The 27,768-nt window shown below is 44.0% G+C and overlaps 1 protein-coding gene across 1 annotated transcript; it reads right to left on the reverse strand.

Moving 5' to 3' along the window:
• Positions 1 to 495: 495 nt before the first annotated feature.
• Positions 496 to 19,835, reverse strand: FKBP9 (FKBP prolyl isomerase 9). Its single transcript, XM_056857617.1, has 10 exons — positions 19,573 to 19,835; positions 15,185 to 15,330; positions 11,561 to 11,750; positions 9,964 to 10,109; positions 8,556 to 8,745; positions 5,279 to 5,424; positions 3,057 to 3,243; positions 2,212 to 2,357; positions 988 to 1,151; positions 496 to 684 (listed from the first exon to the last, which is right to left on the reverse strand). Exons 1-10 carry the CDS (start codon positions 19,833 to 19,835, stop codon positions 505 to 507), a joined length of 1,758 nt encoding a protein of 585 aa, XP_056713595.1. The 3' UTR covers positions 496 to 504.
• Between the last annotated feature and the right edge of the window lie 7,933 nt (positions 19,836 to 27,768).

A 27,768-nucleotide genomic window follows, 5' to 3' on the forward strand; every position in this document is an offset into this window, starting at 1 on the left:
TACCACCTTAGTCCAGATATAGTAGCTTAGTGGGGGCAGAGGGTGGAATCAATGTGAAGCAAACTCACTTTGATGGTTTACCATCTATGCTCAGTAACAGTGGAGCAGAACTATGTGCCTGAAGAGTAACGGAGTGTGAAAATTCAAGAGGGTCCTAAATGGAAACGCACACACTTTGTATTGAAAATCCATCATCAGCTTCTATACTGTATCTCTGAGACAGGCTGCAAAGATTATGCCTGTCAGTACAGTAGGCTGTGTGGCCTTTGGAAAAAGCTGATGAAACCAATTTCAGCACTTTTCATGTGTTATACAAGAAACGCCTTATGGAAAAAAAGGCTTCCATTGTATAGCCTTGCCTTAACCTGCATCATGAATATAGAGACATGGACATTTGTTCCCACTATCCTCAGTTTTAGTGTGCATGCTTTTCAACCCATTTCTATGGTGCATACACTCTAACAGCAGTTCAGCAAACAATTAAAAAACAAACAAGCACTCAAACTACAATTCATCATGTCCCTTTGGCTCCTGGTCCTTCAGTTTGAATTCTTCAGCTGTAATTTTACCATCTCCATTCCGGTCCTGATTGCTGAACATATTTTTCACAATTATTTCAGAATCAAAGCCAGGAGCCAGCTTTCCTTTGCCAGAATTAACTTGTTCATGGATATAATCAGAGAACTGTGAATTTCAAAAAGAGTAAAACTATGGATTAGAGTGACAGGAACGTGAGTTTGAAATCAGTTGACCCTAGACCTCCATAAACAGTACAGTTTAAAAGCAGGATTTCAGTATGTCCCATATACTGCTGCTAAGACCTAGCACACATGAAGTTACACAACTTTGTGTAGTGCCTGGAAGCACACAAAGAATATCGTGTTCAAAGCTACTGTCCCACAGATGCAAAATTATATGCCCTGTGAACCAAATGGAATCTGCCAACAAGGAATCCCTACAAAACAGCTTTACCAGCCAAAACTTTACCTCATTCAGAAGAACTTCTCCATTGTTATCCTTGTCAATTTCTTCAAAGAGGTTAAGGGAGACGTCACCATGCCATACAAACATGTAGCCTTCTGGCAAGCCAGACACTAACTCGAGCAATTCGATGTTAAAAACCAGTACGGCACTACCAGGCACTTCTCCTTCTGGTGCAGTAAATGACAAAAACAAATGTCAGTCTTTGCAACGTGGTATGGTGTAGAAAAGTGTACACTTCTATATGAAGTGTAGAAAAAAACCTCATCCACCCACCTCCAGCAAATATAAATAATAATATTTAATTATAATATTTAATCCAGTGAGATATAGGAGAAATAGTATTTACTGGGTCCAAAAGAAGTAGGTGATGTGAAAGACCTCTACCTGAGACCCTGGTCAGCCGCTGCCCATCTGGGTAGACAATACTGACTTTGATGGACCAAGGGCCTGATTCAGTAGAAGGCAGCTTCATGTGTTCATGTTTGACATTTTTTCCTGCATTCAACTATTTGCGGACTTAACACAGGTAAATTTGCTGTTTCCTATGGATCACCATGTTCATTTAAAATTCACAATTATTTTATTAATAGAAAGTGTGCTCAGTATTCAGAAAGATAAACTGGTTTCATTACTTCTCGTGCTGAGCATGTTACCTTCAGGCTAATGTTAAAACTGCATTTAAACCCGTACTGCAATCTAAGAATCACTAGTTCAAAGTAGAATAATGGTACAGCTCTAAGTTTCCTCCTACATGATCTACATCATTCAGATTTGCTCTGTGTTATGAACAGAGGAGAACAGCAAGGAGCTGCCCATAGATCAATGAATATTTAAAGGAATTAAGACAGCTCAGAAGTGAATCATGGCACACTGCAAAGAAAGGATAGGGAAGGGAGCTGTGGCTTAGGGAAGGGGCTTTGGCTCAGTGATAGAGCATCTGCTTGGCATGCAGAAGGTCCCAGGTTCAATCCCCAGCATCTCCAGTTAAAGGGACTAGGCAAATAGGTGATGTGAAAGACCTCAGCCTGAGACCCTGGAGAGCTGCTGCCAGTCTGAGTTGCCAATACTGACTTTGATGGACCAAGGGTCTGATTCAGTATAAGGCAGCTTCATGCGTTCATGTATGTGTTCAAAGATTAAAAGTAAACTGTTCAACGTATCGGTCAGCATTAATTTTCCAACTTTGGTAGGCTAAGTAACTGCATGCATGTGGTTTCAGATACCTACCAACTCCACTTTCTCCATAACCAAGATGGGGTGGGATGATAACAGTCCTTTTCTCTCCCACACACATATCTCTGAGGCCCATATCCATTCCCAGCACAACTTGTCCAGATCCTAGAACTATATTGTAGGTTTTGCCAAGGCTAAATCTGAACAAAGAAAACAGTGGATTACAACCCAAACAGTCATGGTATATTGTGTGAAAATGATCATCTAGATAACTACAGGCCATCAAGCAAAGAGCTATGCTTTTTCTGCTTTAGGATTGGATATGCTAATGGTAGCACCATCCTGCCTTCTTCTGCATCTTTCTGCACTTATGCCTGCACACACATGCCCTTATTTAAGTGATGATCTGATCAATTATCTGCATACAGAATTATCCCATACAGAATATCTGTTATGTAATAATCATTAAGTGCTGTAAAGTCGCAGCCGACTTATGGCGACCCCATAGGGTTTCCAAGGCAAGAGATGGACAGAGGTGGTTTGCCATTCCCTGCCTCTGCATAGCAACCCTGGACTTCTTTAGTGGCCTCCCATCCAAATTATAACCATGACCAACCCAGCTTAGTTTCCGAGCTTGGGCTTGCTTGAGCTGTTCATGCTGCTACATTTGTTATACAGCTACCCCCAAAATTCGGTACCCCTCAATCTGGATTATCCTTCCCCTTTGTCACCCCTCTGTCTCTCTCACCTATTTCAACCGAAATACCTGTGAAATATTCAGCTTTGGCCCACATGCATGAAGCCACATGTGACAAATTTCCCCAAGCTGTTACTCTGTTACAGTGGATGCATTTAACCCCATGCTTCTATGACCATTAAATGCCAAGTGATATACTTACGTCGACTCTAACAAAGTACCATCTAGGAGTGAGGCATTGTAGTGGTACTTCAAGTAATCGCCTTTTTTGCTCAGTATTGAGCAGTTGCTCGGTTTGTAATGGACAGTAATGGCAACCGAGTCTGAAGGGTTGTGGAAGTCTATCACATGAATGTCAAAGACCAACACTGCCGATCCTGGAATCTTCCCTATAGTAATAAACAATCATATGAAAAAAAAACTCCCACCCTTCTGCTTATACTGATTAAATACTCGGTAGGCAAAATCTATTGGTAATGTATATTATGCAACTAAATGAGATTTGCCCAACAGCCCTTCAAGATTCCCAGGGAATTATTTGGAATGGGTTTATTAAATTGGGGGCATTTGACCTTTTTAATTTGCACACATCTCATGCACGTCAAGGGGGTCTTATTTAAAATGACCTTTACACTTGGGAGAAATGTAAAAGTCACAATGTCTGACATCGTACTAGAAACGCATTTTCTCCAGGCATTTCCTTATAATATCTGAAGCCACTCTTAAATGCCCATACTTTTAATTAGTGTGCTTGCTTCTGTTTGGAGTCAATAAGACTCCAACAACTCCAACACCTTCCCTATAGACCTCCTATCTCAAGAGGTACAGTCTTTCAAAGCTGTATGAAACAACTCAAGTATGTATCAAGTGCCCTTCCCTCCATTGGGGCCAATTTGGGATCTCTAATGCTCACTGTGAAATTAAGATGGTGATTCTTTCCCAATAACTACAGGTACATTTTTTAAAAGCGACTGTTCTTTCAGCAATAAATTCCTGATCAATTGCAAAAATTTAAATATATAAAACAATCACTACTGATTTGTAGTTACATGTGCCTCCTATTTATAGAGATGGAACCAAGTGTCCACATATGTGAGTAAAAGGCTTGGTTGGCACAGTTGACTGTCTTTACTGTGTTCTGGTCTAAATATTATTTTGAAATCCCTTGTTAAAACTGGACAAACCAATCTAACTCTATAATAAGAGAAAACATACCTCAAAGAAGCAATACCAACAAATCAATGTGGCACGTGTGTAGAAGTGCTAAGTGTCTAGGAGTGGGGCTGTGATATAGTCTCTTTGAAGTTCTTTCAGACTTTGATCTTGAGTTGGGACTAACACTTCATTATACTTGAAAACAGTTCTCTTTAGAAGCATAAAAATATACACCACATACTATGGTTTTCCTTAAAAATAAAATGATCCTGCCTCCACAGATTTTGACTGAACTGTAGGACACTGGTGCTTGTGAAAGAACCTCTCTCTAGCTGTCCATTTTTAAAAACTGCAATAAAAATACATGCATAAACAATCTCAACCAGTCCTTACATGTATACACACACAGGCACAGTATCCATAGGGAAGAGTTCTATCGATGTAAATATATCCATTATAATCATAGTGGACTGGATCCAACCACCTTTAATGGTGCTGGAAAAGGAAGAATGCATCCTCTTTCATTACTCTGAAAGGCTATGCTGAGAACAAAGAGATTTGTGTGTACAAAAGCCATGTGGGATGGGGGCCGTAGTATGGAGGGGAACAGGGTGAGACTGAGGGGAAAGGGTGGCTGGAGCCAGCCCAGTACGTAAAACATAAAAATACAGAACTATTCACTTAGACAGAAAAGTAAAAGAATTGCAAGGTAAGTGAACAGTTACATTATTAAATATATTCTAATACCTCCTCCTTTACCATGCTTTGTGGATTATACTGATTCCGAAATTTCATACAAAGAGAACTGATTCTTACAAATTTGTTAAATGTCCAAGTTTTCTGTGACCACAGATCTTATTCATAGCCATTACAAACCAAACCCTATTTATCCACTGTCTTTTTTCTAGTCTTTTGCCGTTTCCATACTTGGGCTAATGTCATTCTGGCCCCACCAATGTGAACTGAAAAAACCATAATGTCTTAGTGAGAAATCTATCAATACATCTTAATCTATTATTCTGGCATACGTGGTTCTTCCTCCACCCCTAGTTTTGTCCTCTCAACAACCTGTTAAGTAAGTTATGTTGAGAGAGAGAGAATGAATGAATGTGTGTGTATGACTGGTCAAAGGTCACCCAGCTAGCTTCAAAACTGTGTGGGGATTTGAATCCAGTTCTCTCAGGTCCTACCCCTTCAATGACTGCAGCACATTTACTGTCTTCATGCGGAATTAAATTTAAATAATGCTGAACTGAAACATGTACTTACCTGTTCCCTCCTCTCCATATCCAAGGTGAGGTGGGACTGTTATTCTCCGCTTCTCTCCAATGCATACACCAAGCAAGCCTTCATCCATCCCAGCAATTACATAACCTTTCCCAATGTAGGTGTCGTATGTGTGGTTCCGTGAATAGCTAGGGGAAAGACTCTGCTTTTACTGAAATCACTTAGCAAAGAAAATAAGATCTAAGGTTTCTGAAGGAGTCATTAATTAAGTTTAAAACAGCGAGTGAACATTCTAGTATCTGTTATAGTATTTTAATCGATGATTTGTTTTATTTATATTACTGTATTACCATGTTTTAGCCAATTGTATGTATGTACATACTACTGTTTGTTGTATTGCTATGTTTTAGTTATTTGTGATGGCCAATGGCCATATACAATCAATTGTCTTGGTCTACTGAAATCACTTTATTTATTTATTGGATTTTTATCTCGCCCTCATTCCTGGCAAGCCGGGCTCAGAGTGGATCACAACACAGTCATAAAACATTGATGAAAACATGAATTAAAACATACTTTAAAAACTCATACTTCATATTACAATAAAACAGGATGACATTTAATTTCAATCGTAGCCACACAAGACAGGGCTGGTCAGCAGTGGACCCCCAGATTAGGTTGGGGGAGGATGGGGAGGCCAGCAAAAGATGAAAATGGAAAAGACTTGACCAGGTATAGGCCTGGCGGAACAGTTCTGTTTTGCAGGCCCTGCAGAACTCACTTAGGTTTCGCTTGGTAGACTGTTCTACCAGGCCAGGGCCAGGGCCAAGAAAGCCCTGGCCCTTGTCGAAGTCAGCCGCATACTCCGTGGGCCGGGGACCACCAGAAAATTGCTGTTCCTTGAGCATAAAGCTCTCTGGGGGGTGTACCAGGAGAGGCGGCCCTGTAAGTACGATGGTCCCAGGCCATGTAAGGCTTTAAAGGTCAAAACCAGCACCTTGAACCTGATCTGATGCTCTAGCTGGAGCCAGTGCAGTTGTTTCAGCACTGGAGTGATGTGCTCTCAAAGCAAGGCCCCCGAGTTACTCTGTAACTCAGAGTAGTACTGCAGGTTACTGTGACTGCTAGCAACTATTTAAGCTTACACCTTCTCTCTAGCCTTGAAAAGGTTTGAGTATCACGGTGCATGAACAGCAGAAACCCAATAAAGCTAGCTACAAGAACATGAATAAACCATTTGGGGACCAGGCATGTATGGTAGAAGGGAGGGACAAGGGATGCTTCTCCATTGCACAGGAAGCAGCAGTCCAGAGGGATGTCTGAAGGAGGGGGGAATATATGAGTGAGCCAAGGATTTCAAATGGTGTCTCCAATATCCAAATCCAACATTCTATCCATTACACAGATAAAACCTAGAGTTCTTACAAGATTTTTTTTTAATTCAGACATATTCAAAGTGTCAAGTATTTTAATATTTCATCATTAATTTTGGGGGTCAACTTATGGCAACCTCACCACACAGTTTTAGGGACTGGGAGAATGAAGTAGAAATGCTAGAGGCCTGGTCTACACATTCACCAGAACAAGGTGGCTGAATGGATAGTACTATTTCACACTGCTGGGGAGAGACTGCAGTCTGGAAGTTCCTTCACCTACATGACTAACTCCCTATAAATGTAAATCCAACACATCATGGAATGGGCTTGGATAGAACCTTTCCCCCTATTGTGCTAATTTTTCTTACATACCAGAGTTTGTACCTGGAGGAGAATTTTAAAAACCCGCATGCTCTCACCTGCTTTCTGAAACGGTAAAGCTCATTCTACCACCTCATTCTGCTGCATGTATAGACCAAGCCATGAACAACAGCAATCAGGGGTACTGGAAATTAGCTCCTGCCAGCCCTGATAGTAGGGCTTATTTCTCTAGCCTGCTCTTGAGGAGTACCCAGTGGAACCAGAAGGAAGTTGATGAATGCACAAAACAGACTGTTGTGCCTGATGATGGGAAAAAGCAGTCTGTGATGAACACATGCACATGAAGCTGCCTTATATTGAATCAGACCCTTGGTCCATCCAAGTCAGTCTTGTCTACTCAGACCGGCAGCAGCTCTCCAGGATCTTAGGTAGAGGTCTTTCACATCACCTACCTGCCTAGTCCCTTTAACTGGAGATGATGGGGATTGAACCTGGGACCTTCTGCATGCCAAGCAGATGCCCTACCACTGAGCCACAGCCTTGAACTACTTGTCATAGTGGGACCAATATGTTCCACACGCACGTTCCACCTGCGCACTAGCTATCACAAACACAGAATTGGATCCTGTCTAAAAATGTAAGTCCATGTAAGTTGGGAGCATTTTTGCCAGTTCCCCCCTCCTACAGTAGACCTCTGAGCTGCTGAGCTACTCCTTGGGGTCTGCCACCCCCAGTAGCAACATTTCAGTGCACATCTCAGGCTACGGACAGTGGGAGGAAGGGATGGGTGGGAAAGCTACACCTGCAGATGGAAATCATCCTGTCTGCTGAAACTGTAGGCAAGATCCAAGCCCATATATACAAACCAGCAGATACTTTAGGCAACAGCTGGGATTTCCTACATGTTTCAAATCCCAATAACAAAATTAGAAGCTGACAAAGCTCTGGTGCATGTCAGGAAACTGCCCATGCTTGCGGCCTATGCAGGGAGTTCAGAGAAATGGCATTTTTTAAATGAGTTCATGCCACTTTAATGGCAGGTATGGTGCTTATTGTTTACCTGCTCATTAAGATAAGGAAGCCTGTTGCATCAATCAACACGTGTGTTTAAAAGGGCATCTATTAGTTCATTATGAGCATGCAAAAGTAATGTTCTGAAGCAATAAACTGCAACAGCAACGAAAAACAAAGCACTTAAAGTTTGAACAGGTAATCTGATTTTTGCTTGATGTGTTTTGACATCCTGTGATAAATGATTTTGTGCGCACAGAATTTTCCAGTGTACATTTTACGCTCATTTTTTTCTCCACCGATCATTAACTTGGCAACTGGAAAGTGCAAAATTTTGCACTTTAATCATAATAATTATTCAAGAAAGGAGGATGACATGAAGCACTTGTGCATATTTTTCAACTTGTGCTTTCTACAACACCACCTTCCACGCTTTTTAAAATCTCTTATGGTAAACAGAGCGAAAAGGAGGACATTTCAAGAGGATTCCTTTCAACGATAACCAAGGGAAATCATTGCACCAGTTTAAAAAATACTCTTATCTGAATAACCCGCTGAGGACACATGCATAAACAGGAAGCTAGAACTTTGTTTTCAAGTAGACTGGTCACCTGGAGTCAAACAGCGTGCCATCCAGAAGTGTCCCGTTGTAATGATATCTGAGGAAATCACCCACTTGACTTTTCCGCTCGCAAGATTCAGGCACATACTGCTTCTCAACTGTGATGCCATCTTTTGGGTTGTGAAGGTCTAAGAGAGCCACATCAAAGACAAGAGAAGCCTGACCAGGAATTTCTTTACCTAGGAGTGAGGCAAACATTGAGCACTTAAGTCAATGTAACAATTATGCAAGAAATGTATGTAAGCCCCCAGTACGCTCCCTTGATCCCACACTTCTTCCATGCTAACAGACAACATGAACACGTGAAGCTGCCTTATACTGAATCCGAACCTTGGTCCATCAAAGTCAGTATTGTCTACTCTGACCGGCAGTGGCTCTCCAGGGTCTCAGGCAGAGGTCTTTGACATCACCTACTTGCCTAGTCCCTTTAACTGGAGATGCTGGGGATTGAAACTGGGACCTTCTGCAGGCCAAGCAGATGCTCTACCACTGAGCTACAGCCCCTCCCCAATTCCCCAATATGATTTCTTGCCAGTTCTTAAGCAGATACATTTATCAGTTGGCAGAAGGAAAAATGCTACTCCCAGAAGAAGTGAGTATCAATTATACTGAAAGCCCAATCCTATGCATGTTCTCTCGGAAGCACCCCCTGCATTCAGTAAGGCTTATTCCAAAAAGGCATCCATAGCATCAAGGTAAGAAATATTACAAAAACTCCATGTGGCAAAATCGATGGGACTGTTAAGCAGGTGCCCTTTTTTTGGAAGGGGTCAGGTCCTCATTCTATCTGCTTTATTTGTTCCTGTTTTCCAGCTGTTTCTAGGGACATCCTTAGCTGATTAAGCTTGGACAATTCGGCATGATGCCCATGTTCTTAACCTCTCTGAATACACACAACCTCTTTTTGAAATCCACTTGTAATATTGTTCATTATCCTCTCACTTTAATAAAAAAACTCCATTCAGATTATTATCATGGAACAGCGAAAAATTGCCCCCCCTCCCCGGTTGTTCACAGATTCAGAAATAAGTAACAGCACAGTGTGTTCATGTTTCCAGTCCAAGGCGCTTCCTTCCCACTGGCACTTATTGTTCATGGAGGCTTGTAGCCAAAGAGAGGGAGAGAAACTTTAAAATAATGTTATTTTAGTAACACAGTATTGTTACTTCGTCAGGAAAACAAATGGGTGTTTAACAGATAACAAATAAAACTTTCTCCATTTGCAACTTGGACTTGAAGACAAAAATCTCTTTTGCCAAATAAGGGTATTGAATATGTCTTGTCAATAATTTGCTTCCTACACAGAAGACATGATGACACTATATAATGCAGAAGTATCTTCTAGTTGTTAACGTTTTTAAGAACTGATGACAGGGATAAACCAAGCTGGCATTTACCATCTCCATCTTCTCCGTAAGCCAGAAACGGCGGCACTGTGATGATGCGCTTTTCACCAATGCACATTCCTAGGAGACCCTTGTCCATACCAGGGATAAGCCAGCCGATTCCCACATAGGTATCGTATGTTCGCATCCTATTGTGACTGAAGGTACAAATAAACTCAAAATTACTTAAGAGTCAGTTTCTTTGTTCTAATGTTGGAAGAGAGAGAAAAACTGGAAGTCTTAGATGGAATATATATGATACTGATTTTCAGCCCATTCCTGTAAGGGGGGTTAGTTAGTTACCATATGGGGACGGGGCAGTCGTGCCTCCTCCAAAGAGGCTTCCTGGCCAGAAAAAAAATTAAAAATGTATTTAAAAAGAAACCCCGTGAAACTCCCTCATTGAGTTTCATAGGGCAATGCCAGCTATTTTGCAGGCATAACTGGATGCCTGCAAAATGGGGCATTCCTGGGGCGAAAGGGCTGTGGAAGCTGCCTAAAGCCAGCATGGTGTAGTAGTTAAGAGCTACTACAAATGGAATCTAATATGGAGAACTGGGTTTGATTCCCCACTCCTCCACATCAGCGGCGGACTCTAATCTGGTGAACCAGGTTGGTCTCCTCACTCCTACAGATGAGGCCAGCTGGGTGACCTTGGGCTAGTCACAGTTCTCTCTGAACTCCTCAGCCCCACCTATCTCACAAGGTGACTGCTGTGGGGAGAGGAAGGGGAGGAGATTGTAAGGCGGATTGATTCTCCTTAAAAAGGTAGACATAGTCGGCATATAAAAATCAACTCTTCTTTTTTTTCTTCTTCTTCTAAAGGCAGCTCTACCCCCGGAAATGCCCCCCCACCCCGGATACCTGTGCAGCTACTTGCACTGGAAAAACGCTGCCAAGGAGACAGCGCCAGTACAGGAGGCCTCGTTGCTTCCCAGAGCCAGTGTAAACCCACAACAATTAAACAAAAGCTACACAAAGACATCAGTACTTCTGTTTCTGGGTCACATTTTATTCAATAGCTGTTTGCTGCCATGGCTTGATGGTATGGAGCTGGCTTACATTGGGGCCAGACCATTCATCCATCTAATCCATGGGAGCCAGCATGGTGTAGTAGTTAAGAGAGGTGGTTTGGAGTGGTGGACTCCGACCTGGAGAACGGGGTTTGATCCCCCACTCCTCCACATGAGTGGCGGAGACTAATCTGGTGAACCAGGTTGGTTTCCCCACTCCTACACATGAAGCTAGTTGGATGACCTTGGGCTAGTCACAACTATCTTAGAGTTCTCTCAGCCCCACCCACCTCACAGGGTGTCTGTTGTGGGGAGGGAAAGGCGATTGGAAGCTGGTTTGATTCTTCCTTAAGTGGTAGAGAAAGTCGGCATATAAAAACCAACTCTTATTCTTCTTCTATCTGCTGTGACTGGCCATTACCCTCAATGTCCCAGGCATAGTCTTCTCACTATTGCCAACAAACTACTTTCATTCATATTTTAACATTTTTGCAAATGCCCCAATAATATATGTGTGTATATATAATGTGTGAATATATATGTATGACTACACACACATACAAAATTAATGAAAAAGAAAAACATTTGAACTATACCTTGAGTCAAACAGTGTCCCATCTAGAAACGTCCCATTGTAATGGTACCGTACAAAATCAGACACTTGAATCGTCCTGGTGCAGTTTTCGGGCTTGTAGTAAGTTTGAATATTAATCTGATCTTCAGCATTCCAAATGTCAATCAGAAGTACATCAAAATGAAGGACAGAGTTTGCAGGAATTACACCAGCTGTGGGGCACAAAGATACATTCAGCCAGAAATAATTAAGCATCTTCACAGAGCATTACTGTAACAATTACTCTGTTACCTTGTTGGGAAGAAGACAGGCGGCAACCACAGAAGGGGCCTTCTTAGCAGTGGCACCAAAATAATGGAATTTATTCCCCAGGGAGATCTGATAACCCCCTTGATCACTGTTTTCTGCCAGCGGGTGAAGACTCTTCTGCTTCATCTGGCATTTATTTACTGACCCTTCTTCTCTTCTTAATTGCTGGTTTTATGTACATGTATTCCATTTAATGTGGATTTTAATGTCTTTTTGAGGGCACCAATTGGGCAGAAAGGCAGGATACATATATTTTAAATAAATAAACTGTGCAGGATTGTTTTTAACCTGTTTGTGCATTGAATACTTCCATTAAGGGGACATTGTCCTTGTTTGTATTTTTATGTTAAAAACTTTGTTTAAAAGGGGTCTTTGTGTTTTTCCATGGCATATGTACCATGCAAACACATGGTAGTCATCAACAATGTTTTAAACAGAAGATGAGCAATTAACCTATTCTAGTCTTATTTACATTCAATTTTACATTCACCAAAATACAGACCCCCCCCAAAAAAAACCCTTGCAAGTAAATGTCCTAATCCAAAAAGACAATATTTAAGTATTCAACATCAAAGATTTTAACAAAATCAGTTCTTCTCCCGAGCACAAAGATCTTAAGGGAATCTCACCCTCTGATTTGGAAAGATCTCTGCAACTTACTGGAGCTTCTACTGCTAATTTACATATGAAACAAGCACACCTTCATCAAGACTGGTAACGTAGACCTCCCAAGCAAGACAAATGCACTCGTAACAAGAGTGCAATCCTAAGAAGAGTTACACCCTTCTAACTTCAATGGACTTGAAAGGGTGCTGCAACAATGCTTACGATGCTTTTTTTTATTACTTATTCAGGCATGACATCTGAGAGAGGAAAAGTAAAGCAAAATGCAACGGCTACCTCTGTTAGTCTCCTGCCATGAAAACCCCAAAAGGGATCGCCATAAGTCGGCTGCGACTTGACGGCACTTTACACACACACAATAACACACAACAGCTAGGAACATGTAATGTTGCAAGAGACCAACAGGGGGAGCAAGAGAACAAATTCAGAAGGACTATCAGTAGCCAGCACAGAAGGTGAGGAGTTTGATCCAGCCGGAGTTTATACAATGGCATGGCTTAGTAAATAGCAATTCTATGCGGGTATGTGCTCTAGGAACATAAGGAAGTTGTCCGCTGCATCGATTCATGATTTAACGGCCTTGATCTGCCTCCTTCTAACCAGCCTCTATGAGTGGCAGGTAGCCTCTGCATCAGACTTGATTAGATTGTTCAACTGCTTCTGATATAGAGACGCAACAGCATTACTTGTCTTCAGAGGAGGCTGCTGATTGTACCTCTGCATGCACACCTAACTTACCTCTTTCGAATTACTAGCACGCAGACACGAAGAGGAGGTTCCTCTGACCGTGGTAACCTTCGACTTGATTCAGAGGAGGCTACTGATTGTGCCTCTGCATGGACACCTAACTTGCCTCTTTCCAATTACTAGCATGCAGACACAAAGAGGAGGTTCCTCTGACCGTGGTAACTTCCTACTCTTATACACTCTAAAATCAGGCTATTTTTCACTGTAAGAATGAAAAACCCTTCTGATTTTAATTCAGATTAAAAGTCTGGGAAACCCAATCCATGACCTTGGCACTATCCAAAGCTTCTCATTGCTAAAGTGTCATATTGTATAAAGCAAATAATGGCCAAATCAGCAATAGCAACTTGTTCAGCCCTGGGCAGTTTTGACATCCCATGTTCCTTGCAGTAACAAGAGTTGGAAATTCATATTTTGTAATAAAAGCAGAGATTCTCAAGATTCCTCTGGTCTGGGGGAAAAGCCTCAGAAATGGTGTCACATTCCTCCAGGGCTAAAAACAGACCTAAGCAATTCTATCCCTGCCTATATTAATTCAGTCTCTTTGTGGGCAGTAATAAATCCATGAATCACAGGCTTGGCAAGCTTTTACAGCTTTTTGTAGCTACGGGTTGCAACTCATTGATCCTTTTGGCTAGCAGTGGTACTTTCCTCTGGTGCAAGGTATTGAAGCCTGAGCACGGTCACAGGCTCTTCCAGCAAGAAAGGGGAATTCTTGAGGGCATCTGCCTGCAGCATAAGATCTGGGCTGAGCTTGTTTCCCTACCTGCCGCAGGTAGGCCTTTTATGCACAGGTTGTTTCCATTGGATATGCTGCTCTCTTAATGCACAGTATTTGCAGTCGAATTCTCAAATCACTCTGCACAAGGGCCTGAATCCGACCAACACTCGCTGTGAAACTAACCAAACAAGCAGCTTCATAGGTCCTTTGTGATTATTTAAGCATTCTGGCTAGTCACACACACACAAAACCCTGTTGCATCAGGCTGAGGTCTGAAACTGACCAACACTCACTGTGAAACTGACCAAATAAGCAGTCTCATAGTATTCCAGCTTTGAGGGGAGGGGTTGGATGAGGGGAAAAGACAAGTGGGAGGGAGAAGCGAGAATGAATGTGGGGAGAAGACCCCAAATTGACAAGTATGCACGGGACCAGCTTTCAATATGGGACCAAGGTAGGCACTAAACCGGGGTAAAACAGCATCCACAAAACAGGGGAAATGTGAAGGGAGAGTGAGGTGACTTATAAAGGTCAGAAAATATGTGATGGAAACAACCCATGCATAAAAGGCCATAGTTAAGCCTGGGCATGGCCTCTTGGAACGAGTGAAAGACAAGACCCAAATGGAGCCTGGCCCTTGGTTCTCAGCCCAGGGATCACAGCCTTGAATGCTCTGGTTCAATGGAGAAAATAATAGTTTTATTCCATTATACTACCCCAACGAATTCCGTTTTTCTGTTGCTGTGGGAACTGCTAGGGATTATTATACTGATCCCCCTGAAGAAGCAGAAGTGAAATGTACTGGGTTAGAATAACAGAATCAAACTATTCTATTTCCTATTGCACCTTTTTGTTGTTGTTGTTGTCCTTTCACTCCATCCCTGGGGCAGCCCTCTTCTCCCACATCTTGAATGAGCTATTGCACTTTTGTTTGTTTGTGTGTTTAAATTATATTTTTGTAAGCTGCTTGAATTCCTCACAGGGAAGAGAAGCAGGGTAAAACTACCTAAGTAAATAAAATCAAAGAGCTTCCCCCGACACAAGGGGCTCTCCTACTAGAGGAAACTACCACCACTAGCAGAACGGAGCTTTGACTCTTGAAAATGTACACCCTGAAAATAGTGTTGGTCTCTGAGGTGCTACTAGACTCGAATCTAGCTCTTCAACTGCAGACCAACCTGGCTACCCTCTGAAACTATCTTCATCATATCTAGGCATCTTTTACACACTTTGCACAGCACTTACAAACGCCTTCGCTCCCATAGCCGAGATGGGGTGGGATTTTCACAAATCGCCTCTCGTTCACGCACATGCCGAGCAGGGCCGTGTCCATTCCTGCAATCAGCTGCCCCTTCCCCACAAACACATTGAACGTGGAACCCCTGTCATAGCTAGAAGGAGAGGGGGGGAAACAGGTTAGTTACAAGGTCACTCATAAGTCACTCAATCTTTATTTCAAGTATTTCATTGTCAGGTTGCAAATTTTGTCCCATCCCACCACCACTGTTATGGCTAACATCTGCTGAAAGGCCTACCCTCTATGAATTTGTCTGACCCTTTAAAAGCAATCACTCCATTTGATGTGGCCACATTTGACCACTTTGCGCGATTCTGCTCTTCTTTTCATGGTGTAGTGGTTAAGAGAGGCGGACTCTAATCTGCAGAATCAGGTTTGATTCCCCACTCCTCCACATGAGCAGCAGACTCTAATCTGGTGAACAGGTTGGTTTCCCTGCTCCTACACATGAAGCCTGCTGACCATGAGCTAGTCACAGTTCTCTCTGAGCTCTCTCAGCCTACTTCACAAGGTGTCTGTTGTGGGGAGAGGAAGGGAAGGAAATTGTAAGCCAGTTTGATTCTCCTTAAAAGGTAGAGAAAATCGGCATATAAAAACCAACTCTTCTTCTTCTAATCTTTATTATTTTGTAGCAATGTAGCTTTTTCCCCATTAGCTTTACAGAGGTAAAATTTCAGTTTGTAGTTGAGCTTCTTCTTCTTCTTTTTTTTGTAATGAGCGTTAGTTGCCTTGGGTGCATTTTTTACAGAATGATTGGGTTTTTAAAAAAAAATCTCATGCAACCATTCAAGCAAACTGATTTAACTGTCACTTGTGATAATGGCTGCAGACAGCTACTCAGGTGATGTAATGAGGTACAAATCTAACTCCCAACAAGGTGCGCATTCTCCATAGGGGCTTCTGGAACATTGCCAGAGGGCACTGCACACATTACAGTAAAAAAAACAAAACTTTAATGATCTTGCATATTTGCAATATATCTACCCACTTCATTTCACTGGCTCATAAATATTTTCCCTCACCTAACTAGTGCAAATGCTAGTATTCAGCCCTGTAGCAACAATGTGAGAAGATGTCTGCTATGTCATATTCGCAGCAATAAATAAACCACATCCACATTCCAATGTGAATGTGACTCCACCTCCCATCCAGGCCCTCAACATAATTATGAAGATATATTAATTTGAAAGAAATTCTGACTTTTCCCCCAGTGTGATGCTCTCAAAGGGAGGTACACAAAATAAAACTAAATACAACTCTAAAAAGAGAAAACTTAAAACCACAACCAACAATCACAAAATACACTGATCACCAAATGACTAGGTAAACAGATGACTCTTCCAATCCTCTCTGAAAAGCATCGAGGTCTTAGCTGCGGCAAACCACAGCTAGAAGTGGGATCCAAAAAAAGGTGTAGTAGACTGTTTGGTGATAGCCGTCAGCCTTACATTAGTGGGATTTATAGCAACGTGAACTCTAAAGAGGTAGATTTAGAGTTTTCTCTGCCCCTAGATTTATCTTTGTTATTTCTTTCCATTTCTACACCAGGGTTATTCTTTCACATTGATACTCAGGCCTATGGTAACATCACAATAAAGCAATTGTGTTTTGGGCCTGCAACAGAAATGAATAGAATTCGTTTTTCTTCAGCAAAAAGATCACTGAAGAATTATCAGTGAGGCTGTTACCGCACTAGGTATTCCCAGCGATGTATTAAGAGTTTGAAACTGTTATAAAAAAATACTGTTCGCACTTTGTTTGGCCCCTTTAGCTGTGAAGACGTCTTCCAACCATTTTTTATCCATGGCATCCAAAAACCCTTTTAAAGCAATGTTTTTTATAACATTTCCAAACTCTTGATACATCGCTGGGAATACCTAGTGCGGTAACAGCCTCTGACAGATCTTAATGAGCAGGATGGTACTTAGAGGAGGTGTCCCCTCAAGCATATGGCCAAGCACACAAAGGGATTTCAAGTTTGAAAAATAATTCCCTTAAATATAGACTGGAACTTGGAAGCATACTGGTAAATTAGTGCGGCCCATATATTAGCAGTTCCACTAACACCAAGAAATCAAACCAGTTGCTGCACTGTAGACCTATTACAGCCTTCAAACAGCCTTTGAAGAGCGGTACATTCAAAACTGCATCCATTCAGATGCAAGAAAAGATAGGGGCAAAGGCAACTTGTGTCAAAACACCTACAAGTCTTTGCTAGGACATCAGTGCATCATTCTTCTAGTGTTACCATTGCAGGCCCATGGGGTGCGCACCTCTGCCTTAACCACCGCCACCTCCCCACACACACATACACAAAGCAACCCTTCAGTCTAGGGAAGGTCTTCCTAGGTGGGGGGAGGAGCATCTACACATTTCTTCTGCATTTAAACATGCCGACAGGCACACACTGCTAAGAATCAAAACTCATTTCATACCTATGATTAACACCCATAGAAAAACCTGCTGAAAAAACTGTTGTGTTATTTTGGTTGGTGCAAATGAAAGGAGTGACAGGGCTTTGAGTTTTTCTTTGGACCAGCAGTGCCACCTGCAATCTCTATTTGGAAATTCCTCCCCAGGGGATGTTTCTTGGGCTTCTCCCATCGCTTCTAAGGCATCACCTCCATCCATGTGAACATCAAAGAAACCAGACCTTTGAAAGCTGCCAATACAAGGCTAGCCTAATATTGGCAGTTGCTTTCCCAGGCTTGTTCATTTAACCTTTGAATGGCCAGGAGTGCACGTGGGATCTTGGAGGGGCCATGGCTAAGTGGCAGAGCATCTGCTTGGCATGCAGAAGGTCCCAGGTTCAATCCCCAGCATCTCCAGTTAAAGGGACTAGGCAAGCAGGTGATGTGAAAGACCTCTGCCTGAGACCCTGAAGAGCTGATGCTGGTCTGAGTAGGCAATACTGACTGTGATGGACCAAGGGTCTGATTCAGTAGATGTGTTCATGTGACACGTGTCCAAAATTGATGCACCACTACCCCGGGGGTCAATCCAACCACTACCCACGGACCTCCCTCCTCAGCCAACATGCCCATCCGGGTACGGGCCTGCTGCCTAGTGGCGGACTGGCCAGGGTGTCAGCTGGCCCGATGTCAAATGGGCCCCCTTAAACCTTAGTGTGTGTGTGTGCGTTAAGTGCCGTGAAGTCGCTTCCGAATCATGGTGACCCTATGAATGAAAGCCCTCCAAAATGTCCTATCCTTGACAGCCTTGCTCAGATCTTGCAAATTAAACCTTAGACATTATGTTAAAAATATTAATGACCTTTAAGTGCCGTCAAGTCGCTTCTGACTCATGGCGACCCTACGAATGAAAGTCTTCCAAAATGTCTTATCCTTGACAGCCTTGCTCAGATCTTGCAAATTAAATCTTAGACATTATGTTAAAAATGTTAATGACCTTTAAGTGCTGTCAAGTCGCTTCTGACTCATGGTGAGCCTATGAATGAAAGCCCTCCAAAATGTCCTATCCTTGACAGCCTTGCTCAGATCTTGCAAATTAAACCTTAGACATTATGTTAAAAATGTTAACGACCTTTAAGTGCTTCCGACTCAGGGCGACCCTATGAATGAAAGCCCTCCAAAATGTCCTATCCTTGACAGCCGTGCTCAGATCTTGCAAATTAAACCTTAGACAACATGTTAAAAACGTTAACGACCTTTCCGTAGCTTGAAAACATAACAGAAGTTTCCATATCATCACTGCGCGCCACTAAATTTGACGCTGCGTTGCTACTGTAATAACTCCTTTCCTTTTATCCCGTAGAAGCTCCTTGATCAATTGATCTTTTTTTTTAATTAAAATTTTACTGGTTTTTATAATAGAAATTTTCCATAATAGCTAAGAACATATAAATATTACAAAGAAAGAAAAAAGATAAAGGAAATTTCTTTGACTTCCCCATCACCTCTGTCCGCCTCTTAATAAAGTACTTGCTCCATTGATCTTGAGCAGCATCTATCTAGTGTTGGAGGGATATAAGGACTGAAACAAATCTTGCCACTGACAATGTAGCCTTGGGGTCCCTGTCGCTTAGTAAAAAAGGCATTATGTCAGTCACGGAGGCACTGGATTTGTATGTTCAAAGGGGGGGAAATATAGTGCGATCGAAGTTCCTGGTAAAAGCGGCCTTCCCAAAGGGCATGGGCTATTGGAATAACATCATTTCCCAAGGATGCTTTAGATTTAAGAATAAATAACTCCGACGAGGGTGGCGGGAGGCCGACGCAGACGTGACACGGGCTCGGGGACTTTCCTGCTGCGGGCCCCCTTCGTCTCCCGGCCCCCCCTTTTCAGACCCAGCCCCCCCCCCCCGCGCCGCCCCTACCTGGAATCGAACTTGCGGCCGTCGGGGAAGGTGCCGTGGTAATGGTAGCGCACGAAGTCCCCGGCGCGCACGAGGCGCGGGCAGCGCGGGGGCACGTAGCGGCTGTGCACCCAGACGGCCCGGCCGTCCCACTGGGGCTCGCCGCCGGCCGGCACGGGCGGCGCCTGGCAGGCCACGCAGCTCACCAGCAAGGCGGCCAGCAGCGGCCAGGCGCAGCGGCTCGGCCTCCTCCGCCCGGGCGGCAGCGCTCGCGGCCTCTCCATGGCGCCCCAGCCAGCGCCGACGGGGAGGGAGGGAGGGAGGGAGGGAGGAAGGGACGGCCAGGGGGCTGCCCTCCCGATCCCGCCTTCCCCGAGCTGCAGACGTGGAGAAGGGGTGGGCGCGGGAGGAGGAGCCCAGCCTGGAGGGGAGGGGAGGGGAAGGGGGGCGCCGTCGGGGGGGGGAGAGGAGGGCCCGGCCGCCCCCCCCCCCAGCTCCCTCCGGCCGGAGCGTTTCATTCCATTCCCCTTTATTGGCATGCCAAAAGTCAGAGCTGAAACAACGATCTGCCTCCCAAGGGCAATGCATAGAATAGGGGTGGGGAACCTTTTTTGTTCCCGCCCAGGGCCGTTTAGATATTTATAACATCGTTCGCGGGCCGTAGACAATCATCGACTTGACAATTGGCCAACCCAACCCCAAGCACGCAGCTGCCCCAGAGGACACGCCCGCCCCCCCCCCCGGTGCGGGCAAGTAGGCAGGCATCCAACCAGTGGCATCTCGGGCGGTCCTAGCGGCTCCGTCGCTAACGACTCTTCTGCAAGGGGGAATAAAGGTTGCTTTTCTCGGCAAAACAAACTCACGTCTGGCTTGAATAGAAGCTATTCCTGCGGTGGCAGGGGTGGATCGCCGGTCGTAGATCCTTCGGAGCTAGAGACCTGCGAAGACCCACGAAGGGCCAGACCAAATGGTTTCGCGGGCCTTAAGCGGCCCCCGGGCCTGACGTTCCCCACCCCTGACATAGAAGTTACAAGTCAGGTTAATAAAACTTTTCTTGTTCTTTAAGAACTCCTGTAAGGCATTCAGCCGCGGGAGCCGTCATTTTAGGATCATGATCGCTCGGGAGAAAATTTGCATTTCGCTTCATTACTCCTGTATCTCTTGTACTGGAGCAAATAAATAGCCGTTTATCCCGCAGGGTCACATAGAAGGGGCAACCGAAAAGGATGTGGTCGATTGTACCCAACAAATTTAAACCGCATGTGCGTAAGCGTTCACGTCTAGGGATCGGAAGGGATCGGCCTAAGGGCATCCTAGATGGGAATGCATTCACCCTAGCTAATAGAAAAGCGCGGCATTGAGAAGGCATCTCTAGGTATCTAGATACCTAGCCATTTTACCCGATCCATTATTAAGGTTGCGAGGAGCATTATGCCAGAAGGGGGCGGCGGCGAGGGGGGGCGGCAACAACGCGACGACCCCCAAACCCCTTGGGTCAGCTCGCGCTGCAACGTGGCGCTCCTTTTCAAGGCAGCGGGGGGACTGGCTTGGCGGCCTCTGGTTCTCATAAGAACATAGGAAAGGCCCTGCTTGATCAGACCAAGGCCCATCAAGTCCAGCAGCCTGTTCCCACAGTGGCCAACCAGGTGCCTCTAGGAAGCCCACAAACAAGGAGACTGCAGCACCATTATCCTTCCTGTGTTTCACAGCACCTAATATAATAGGCATGCTCCTCTGATCCTGGAGAGAATAGGTATGCATCATGACTGGTATCCATTTTGACTAGTAGCCATGGATAGCCCTCTCCTCCATGAACATGTCCACTCCCCTCTTAATAATTCATTAAAATTTCATAAACCATTCTCCCACTACCTTTCAACATGATACTTTTAGTAGGAGCAAACTTTTCTCTAGATTCACAGACGCAGTAAACACATGAGAACATAAGAAAGGCCCTGCTGGATCAGACCAAGGCCCTTCAAGTCCAGCAGTCTGTTCCCACAGTGGCCAACCAGGTGCCTCTAGGAAGCCACTAACAAGACGAGTGCAGCAGCACCATCCTGCCTGTGTTCCACCGCACCCAATAAAATAGGCATGCTCCTCTGATCCTGGAGAGAATAGGTATGCATCGATGTACATACATAAGAAAGGCCCTGCTGGATCAGACCAAGGCCCTTCAAGTCCAGCAGTCCGTTCACACAGTGGTCAACCAGGTGCCTCTAGGAAGCCACTAACCAGACGACTGCAGCAGCACCATCCTGCCTGTGTTCCACCGCACCCAAAATAATAGGCATGCTCCTCTGATACTAGAGAGAATAGGTATGCAGCATGACTAATATCCATTCTAACTAACAGCCGTGAATACCCCTCTCCTCCATTAATATGTCCTCAGGCCTCCCAGCAACAGTGCCCCCTCTCCGCCTCGAAGGAGGGTGCCTTTGCAGCAGGGCGCTGGACAAACTGAGATAATTGCCAAATAGTTGCCAAATAGATATAAGTCTGGTCAGATAATTGCGCTAGCTGCTTGTCAGCTTCTGGATAGTATTCTAAGTACTGCTGCTTATCTATAAATCCTTAGATGTTCAGAGATGTGTATGGGCTGAGGAGTGCCTCTCCCCATCTGAGCTTTCTGCCACTGAAATCTGTCAGGGGAGCCCCCAAAATAAGTTTAATAATTCTTCCTTAAATCATGAGCATTGAGTCGTTGAGTCCTTTTCTTGAGTCCTTTTCCTGAAGCCCCAACTAAGACCATGAGTGATTTTTCCAGAAAATATTTCTTTAGACATAATACTTTAGAAATTATATCCTGCTCATATATGTGCTATAGCAAACTTGCAAACGTTTCAGCATTTGGTGACTCACATGTGTGTGTTTTTGCATTATAGGATTCCAAGCAACAATCAGTGCTCCACATATGGTAAGTTTTAAGCTTGGCGACTAAATACCTGTGCCCAGTGGCGGACCTACATTTCTGGGGCCCTGAAGCTTGAACTGTTATGGGGCCCCCTTTGCAGCCAGCAACAATAGGGCAACATCCAACAAGGTCCAAAGGGCCTTGCTGCCCTTGCAAGGACCTCGAGGCCCAAATGGGAGTGAACAGGGTGGTGGGGTGGAGTCCTTGAAAATGGGCCATACAGTGACGAAATAAAACTACAGAACTATTAAGCCGTAACCAACAAAGGATTTGAGGATCCGGCTGCCAAAAATGTAGGCTATGAATAGCTTCTGGCAATTACAGGGACATTTTGAGGCCATATGAAATGGGTGTTAGAGCATATTCTAAGGTCAGTATTAAGTACTTCAACCCATTGGCTTATGATTGTATCACTAAAAAACTCCATCGATTTTGTTGAGAAATTCACTCATTAAAAAAAAAGTTGCTTAGGGGGCCCTTCCGGGATTAGGGCCCCTGAAGCTTAAGCTTCATTAGTTTCACAGTAGATCCGCCTCTGCCTGTGGGGGCAAGAATTTACCTTTCTAACAGTGGTCTGTTAGAAGGGTCAATTCTTGCCCCCCACTGGTCAGGTCTCAGTGTGTCCAGCGCCCCCATGGTTTGCAGGGCAGTCCTCTGAGCCAACGGTTCCCAAACTGTGCTCCATAGAGCACTTGGGGCTTGGCAAAACATCTCCTAGTGCTCAGTGAAGAGATTGGAAAGAAAAATACTACCGTCGTTCGCTTTAGTTAGTATATAGGTGCTAGGTGGAAATTAGTACTCCGTGACGAATTTCTCGCCTGAAAAGCGCTCCGTGACTCAAAAGGTTTGGGAACCACTGCGGTGGAAGAAGGCTTTCTTTAATGCAGAGGTTCCCAGACTGTGCTCCAAGGAGCACTTGGTGCTCTGGGAAACGTCTCCTAGGGCTCCATGAAGAGATTGAAAAGAAAAATACTACCATCGTTCGGTTTAGTATATAGATGCAAGGTGAAAATTAGTGCTCCGTGATGACTTTCTCACCTGAAAAGTGTTCCGTGACTCAAAAAGTTTGGGAAACACTGCTCGAAGCAAAAGAGCATCCCTGCTCATGTCATGGGAGGTGGTGGAGTTACAGCGAGTGGCCGAAGGCGCAGGCCCACGCCTCAGCTCGCCCCTTCTTCATGCCAGCTTGCCTTCATTAGTTTTTCCGCAAGGAGGATTGATTTCGAAATGGGGGGTTCAGAACCGGGAGGGGCGCTTTGGAGAGCTCAGACACCCCCTTTTCCCTCACTTCCAAGGCCTCGGACAAGAGGAGGCTGAAGTTGGTTCCCAGTTCGTTCCCAGTTCCTTATTCACATTCCCTCGCTCCTGAATGATACTGGGGACAATTTAAAAGCTCTGCACCCCTAAAGAAAGTTTGGACCACCACATATCATACCCCCCCTCCACATTCAGGGCACTGTGCCCTTCGAGGGGGCGCATGCTGGGTCCTGGTCCAAAGTCCAGTTCTTGTGCCAGCTGCTCCCGAGTGGGGTGCCCCCAGGACAAATGCACACACATAAACTGGGGCTCAGCTGCCCCCCAAAACAATCTTTGGACCGCCCCACATTACACATCCCCACACTCCAGAGACTGTCCCCTGCAAGAAAATATACAGTGGTGCCCACGTATTGGTCACCCCAATAAATGAGGATAAATGCCAAGATCCTAGACTTCCTCCCCCGCCCTTAAAAACAGTGACTCACAAGCAGTCGAACTCAGGCAGGAATGTCCTCTCCCCAGTGGGCCAAAAAAATAATCCTGCCGTGAGACTAGAAGTGTCCAATGAGCTTCCAGGCAGAAAACAACCGAGGAGGCACAGGAAAAGCAACAAAAAATAGTGGTAGAAAGAGGTTCTAGGCACAGAATGTGCTAACTGGGTTCAAATAGAAGTTTGTGCTTTTTTGATACCTTGTTTCTCCTTTATCAGCTTATATCATAAATATGCTTGTACAAACAGGGGAGCTCCCTCCCTTCTTCCTCTGCCTTTCCATCACTGCCTCCTCCTTCCCCCTCCTCCTCCTGCCGTCCCCCTCCCTTCCCCCCTCCCCCACCGGCTGTCTCCTCCCAACATCTGCACCCTCCTGGTGCCACTGTCCTCCCACCCCTTCTCTTCCCATAGCCTTCAGCAACATTTGTCAGAGCTGCAAGGAGGCAACCCGATACGGCAGCTGAGATCTCACGATGTCGTGTTGTGAGATCTCCTGTTTTTTTTTTCTGTAAGTCAGTTTGGAATTTTTGAAAACGCTTCTCACTTTTTTTTAATGGTCTGGTTTTTCTGCAAACCTGGAGGTTCTCCTGAGTTTGTTGGAAATGCCCCCCCCCCCGTTCCTTGGGGAGGTTTTGGTCCTCACAGAAGGCATATTCAGAATTAGATAATAAATGTCTGGATTGCTGTGTGTATGTCCTAATTGTTTTTCACGTGACTCGGGCTATTCAAAGATAATGTTGCATACATCACGGGTAATTAATTCAATGCTAGGGAAAGTTGAGGGCAGCAGGAAAAGAGGAAGACCCAATAAGAGATGGATTGACTCAATAAAGGAAGCCACAGCCCTCAATTTGCAAGATCTGAACAAGGCTGGCAAAGATAGGACATTTTGAAGGACTGATTCATAGGGTCCCCATAAGTCGGAAGCGACTTGACGGCACTTATCACACACAGTGAATTAAAGGTTAAAAACTACTGGATTTTGTCTCACTTAGCCTTTATTGGATTTGTGATTTGCCAGACTTTGTTCATCCAATTCTTAATACTCAAATTTGGCTCAAAAGTCCAGGTTCTTCTGTAATTAACATTTTAGCTGACAACAAAAACCTTCTTTTATGATAACATGGAAACTTTTTTTAAAAGAAGTTTGGCAGCAGAAAAATTCAGGTCTGAATGTGTTCAATTGTTATACTTTACATAAAGAAGCTATAAAAAGAAAATGGAAACATCATCACTGACCCCAAAAAGCAAAGGAAAAAAGGAATCACTGGATTAGCAAGCACACTGCACTGTTCAAATAGTTTGCTTTAAGTGTATGTTTAGCATAGCTATTCAATACCAGAGATATTAAATATGAGTTTATTGCATTATCTGTTACTGCCTAATTGTATCCAGTCTTGTATCAATAACTGTCCATCTGAAAATCCACAGAAATGAATTCACATTTCTTTCTTTCCAGTGTTTTTGCAAGGCACAAGTCATACTCAAATACTTTGGTCTGGAGAGATTGAGATCCTATGCAAAGTTACCTCAATTTAAGCCAATTTATTTTAATGGAGTAACTGTGCATAAGCGAGCCCCATGGCCCAGAGTGGTAAGCTGCCGTACTGTAGTAGAAGCTTTGCTCACGACCTGAGTTCAATCCTGACAGAAGTCAGTTTCAGGTAGCCAGCTCATGGTTGACTCAGCCTTCCATCCTTCTGAGGTTGGTAAAATGAGTATCCAGTTTGCTGGGGGTAAAGTGTAGATGACTGGCAAAGGCAATGGCAAACCACCCCGTAAATACAGTCTGCCTAGTAAATGTCGGCATGTGGCATCACCCCGTGGGTCTGTAATGACCCAGTACTTGCACAGGGGACTACCTTTAACTGTGCATACAATTGCAGTATGAGAATTGCAAATCAGATATAATTTATTAGATCAATTTCCCTTGGTAATAGTAGAAAGCTTTCAGATGACAGAAAGGAACATTTCTGAGCCACAACATATCAAGAGACAAGGTATTACATTTGGCATTTGAGCAGATAATATATGTACAACACGGAAGATGAAATACATGTTTACAGCAGTTTAGATCAGGGAAAACAGCTTGTGAATTATTCTAGAAATCGGAGTCTCTGTTTAATCACTGATGGTGGGTTTTTTGTATCCCAGAATAGTTATAAATAGTATGACAGTAATTCAGTTTTAGTGCAAGGACCAAGATCAGTCATCTTAGGCAAAGCATTTGCCAACAGGTGAAATTAGGATTGCTGTGTCAATTAAAGAAACCCTACAGTATTATCCTAAGCATGTTTATTCAGAAGTAAGTGTCTAGTGCAATCCTAAACAGAGTTATACCTTTTAAGTCCATTGAAGTCAAAGGGCTTTGAAAGGTGTCACTCTATTTAGGATTCAAGAACTCAAATGGGAAATTGCTGAACTTCTAACATAAGATATGTAATATGTCCCTTCGATCAGCCTCTGTACCAGAGGACTGGAGAATGGCCAATGTAACACCCATTTATAAAAAAGGTTCCAGGGGGGACCCAGGAAATTACAGGCCAGTTAGCTTAACGTCTGTTCCGGGTAAATTGGTGGAAAGCATTATTAAAGATAGAATTGTCAAGCATATAGAAGGGCAAGGCCTGCTGAGCAAAACCCAACATGGCTTCTGTAAGGGTAGGTCCTGTCTCACTAACCTATTAGAGTTTTTTGAAAGCGTCAATAAGCATGTGGACAGGAATGAGCCTGTGGATATTGTGTATTTGGATTTCCAACAAGCTTTTGACAAAGTTGCCCACCAAAGACTGCTAAGCAAACTTCATAGTCACAGGATAAGAGGACAAGTCCTCTTATGGATTGAGACCTGGCTGAAAAATAGGAAGCAGAGAGTAGGAATCAATGGTCAGTTCTCACAATGGTGGGATGTCAGCAGTGGGGTGCCTCAGGGATCTGTGTTGGGAGCAGTGCTTTTCAACCTGTTCATCAATGACCCAGGAGTTGGGGTTAAACAGTGAAGTAGCCAAGTTTGCAGATGACACCAAATTATTTAGGTGGTTAAAACAAAATCGGACTGTTAAGAGCTCCAGAAGGATCTCTACATACTGGAAGAATGGGCATTAAAATGGCAAATGAGTTTCAATGTGAGTAAGTGTAAAGTGATGCATATTGGGGCAAAAAATCCCAACTTCACATATACACTGGTGGGATCTGTGCTGGCAGCGACAGACCAAGAAAGGTATCTTGGGGTGGTAGTGGATAGCTCAATGAAGATGTCAACCCAGTGTGTGGCTGCTGTAAAAAAGGCAAATTCCATGCTGGCCATAATTAGACGAGGAATAGAGAATAAAACTGCTGATATCATACTGCCCTTGTACAAATCTGTGGTGAGACCACACTTGGAATACTGTGTACAGTTCTGGTCATCACACCTAAAAAAGGATATTACAGAGCTTGAGAAGGTGCAGAAAAGAGAAACCAAAATGATTAGGGGACTAGAGCAACTGTCCTATGGGGAGCGGTTAGGACTCTTAGGGCTGTTTAGCTTGGAAAGAAGGTGGCTAAGGGGAGACAT

The sequence above is a fragment of the Euleptes europaea genome, chromosome 11 (assembly GCF_029931775.1).
Source record: "Euleptes europaea isolate rEulEur1 chromosome 11, rEulEur1.hap1, whole genome shotgun sequence".
NCBI classification, from domain to species: Eukaryota; Metazoa; Chordata; class Lepidosauria; order Squamata; family Sphaerodactylidae; genus Euleptes; species Euleptes europaea.

Coding starts and splice junctions, on each gene's coding strand:
- FKBP9 (XM_056857617.1), bottom strand. CDS start 19,835: ATGGAGAGGCCGCGAGCGCTGCCGCCCGGGCGGAGGAGGCCGAGCCGC. Junction 11,751..15,184: donor CTATGGGAGCGAAGGCGTTT/GTAAGTGCTGTG, acceptor TGTGCCCCACAG/CTGGTGTAATTCCTGCAAAC. Junction 685..987: donor GAGAAGTTCTTCTGAATGAG/GTAAAGTTTTGG, acceptor TGAAATTCACAG/TTCTCTGATTATATCCATGA.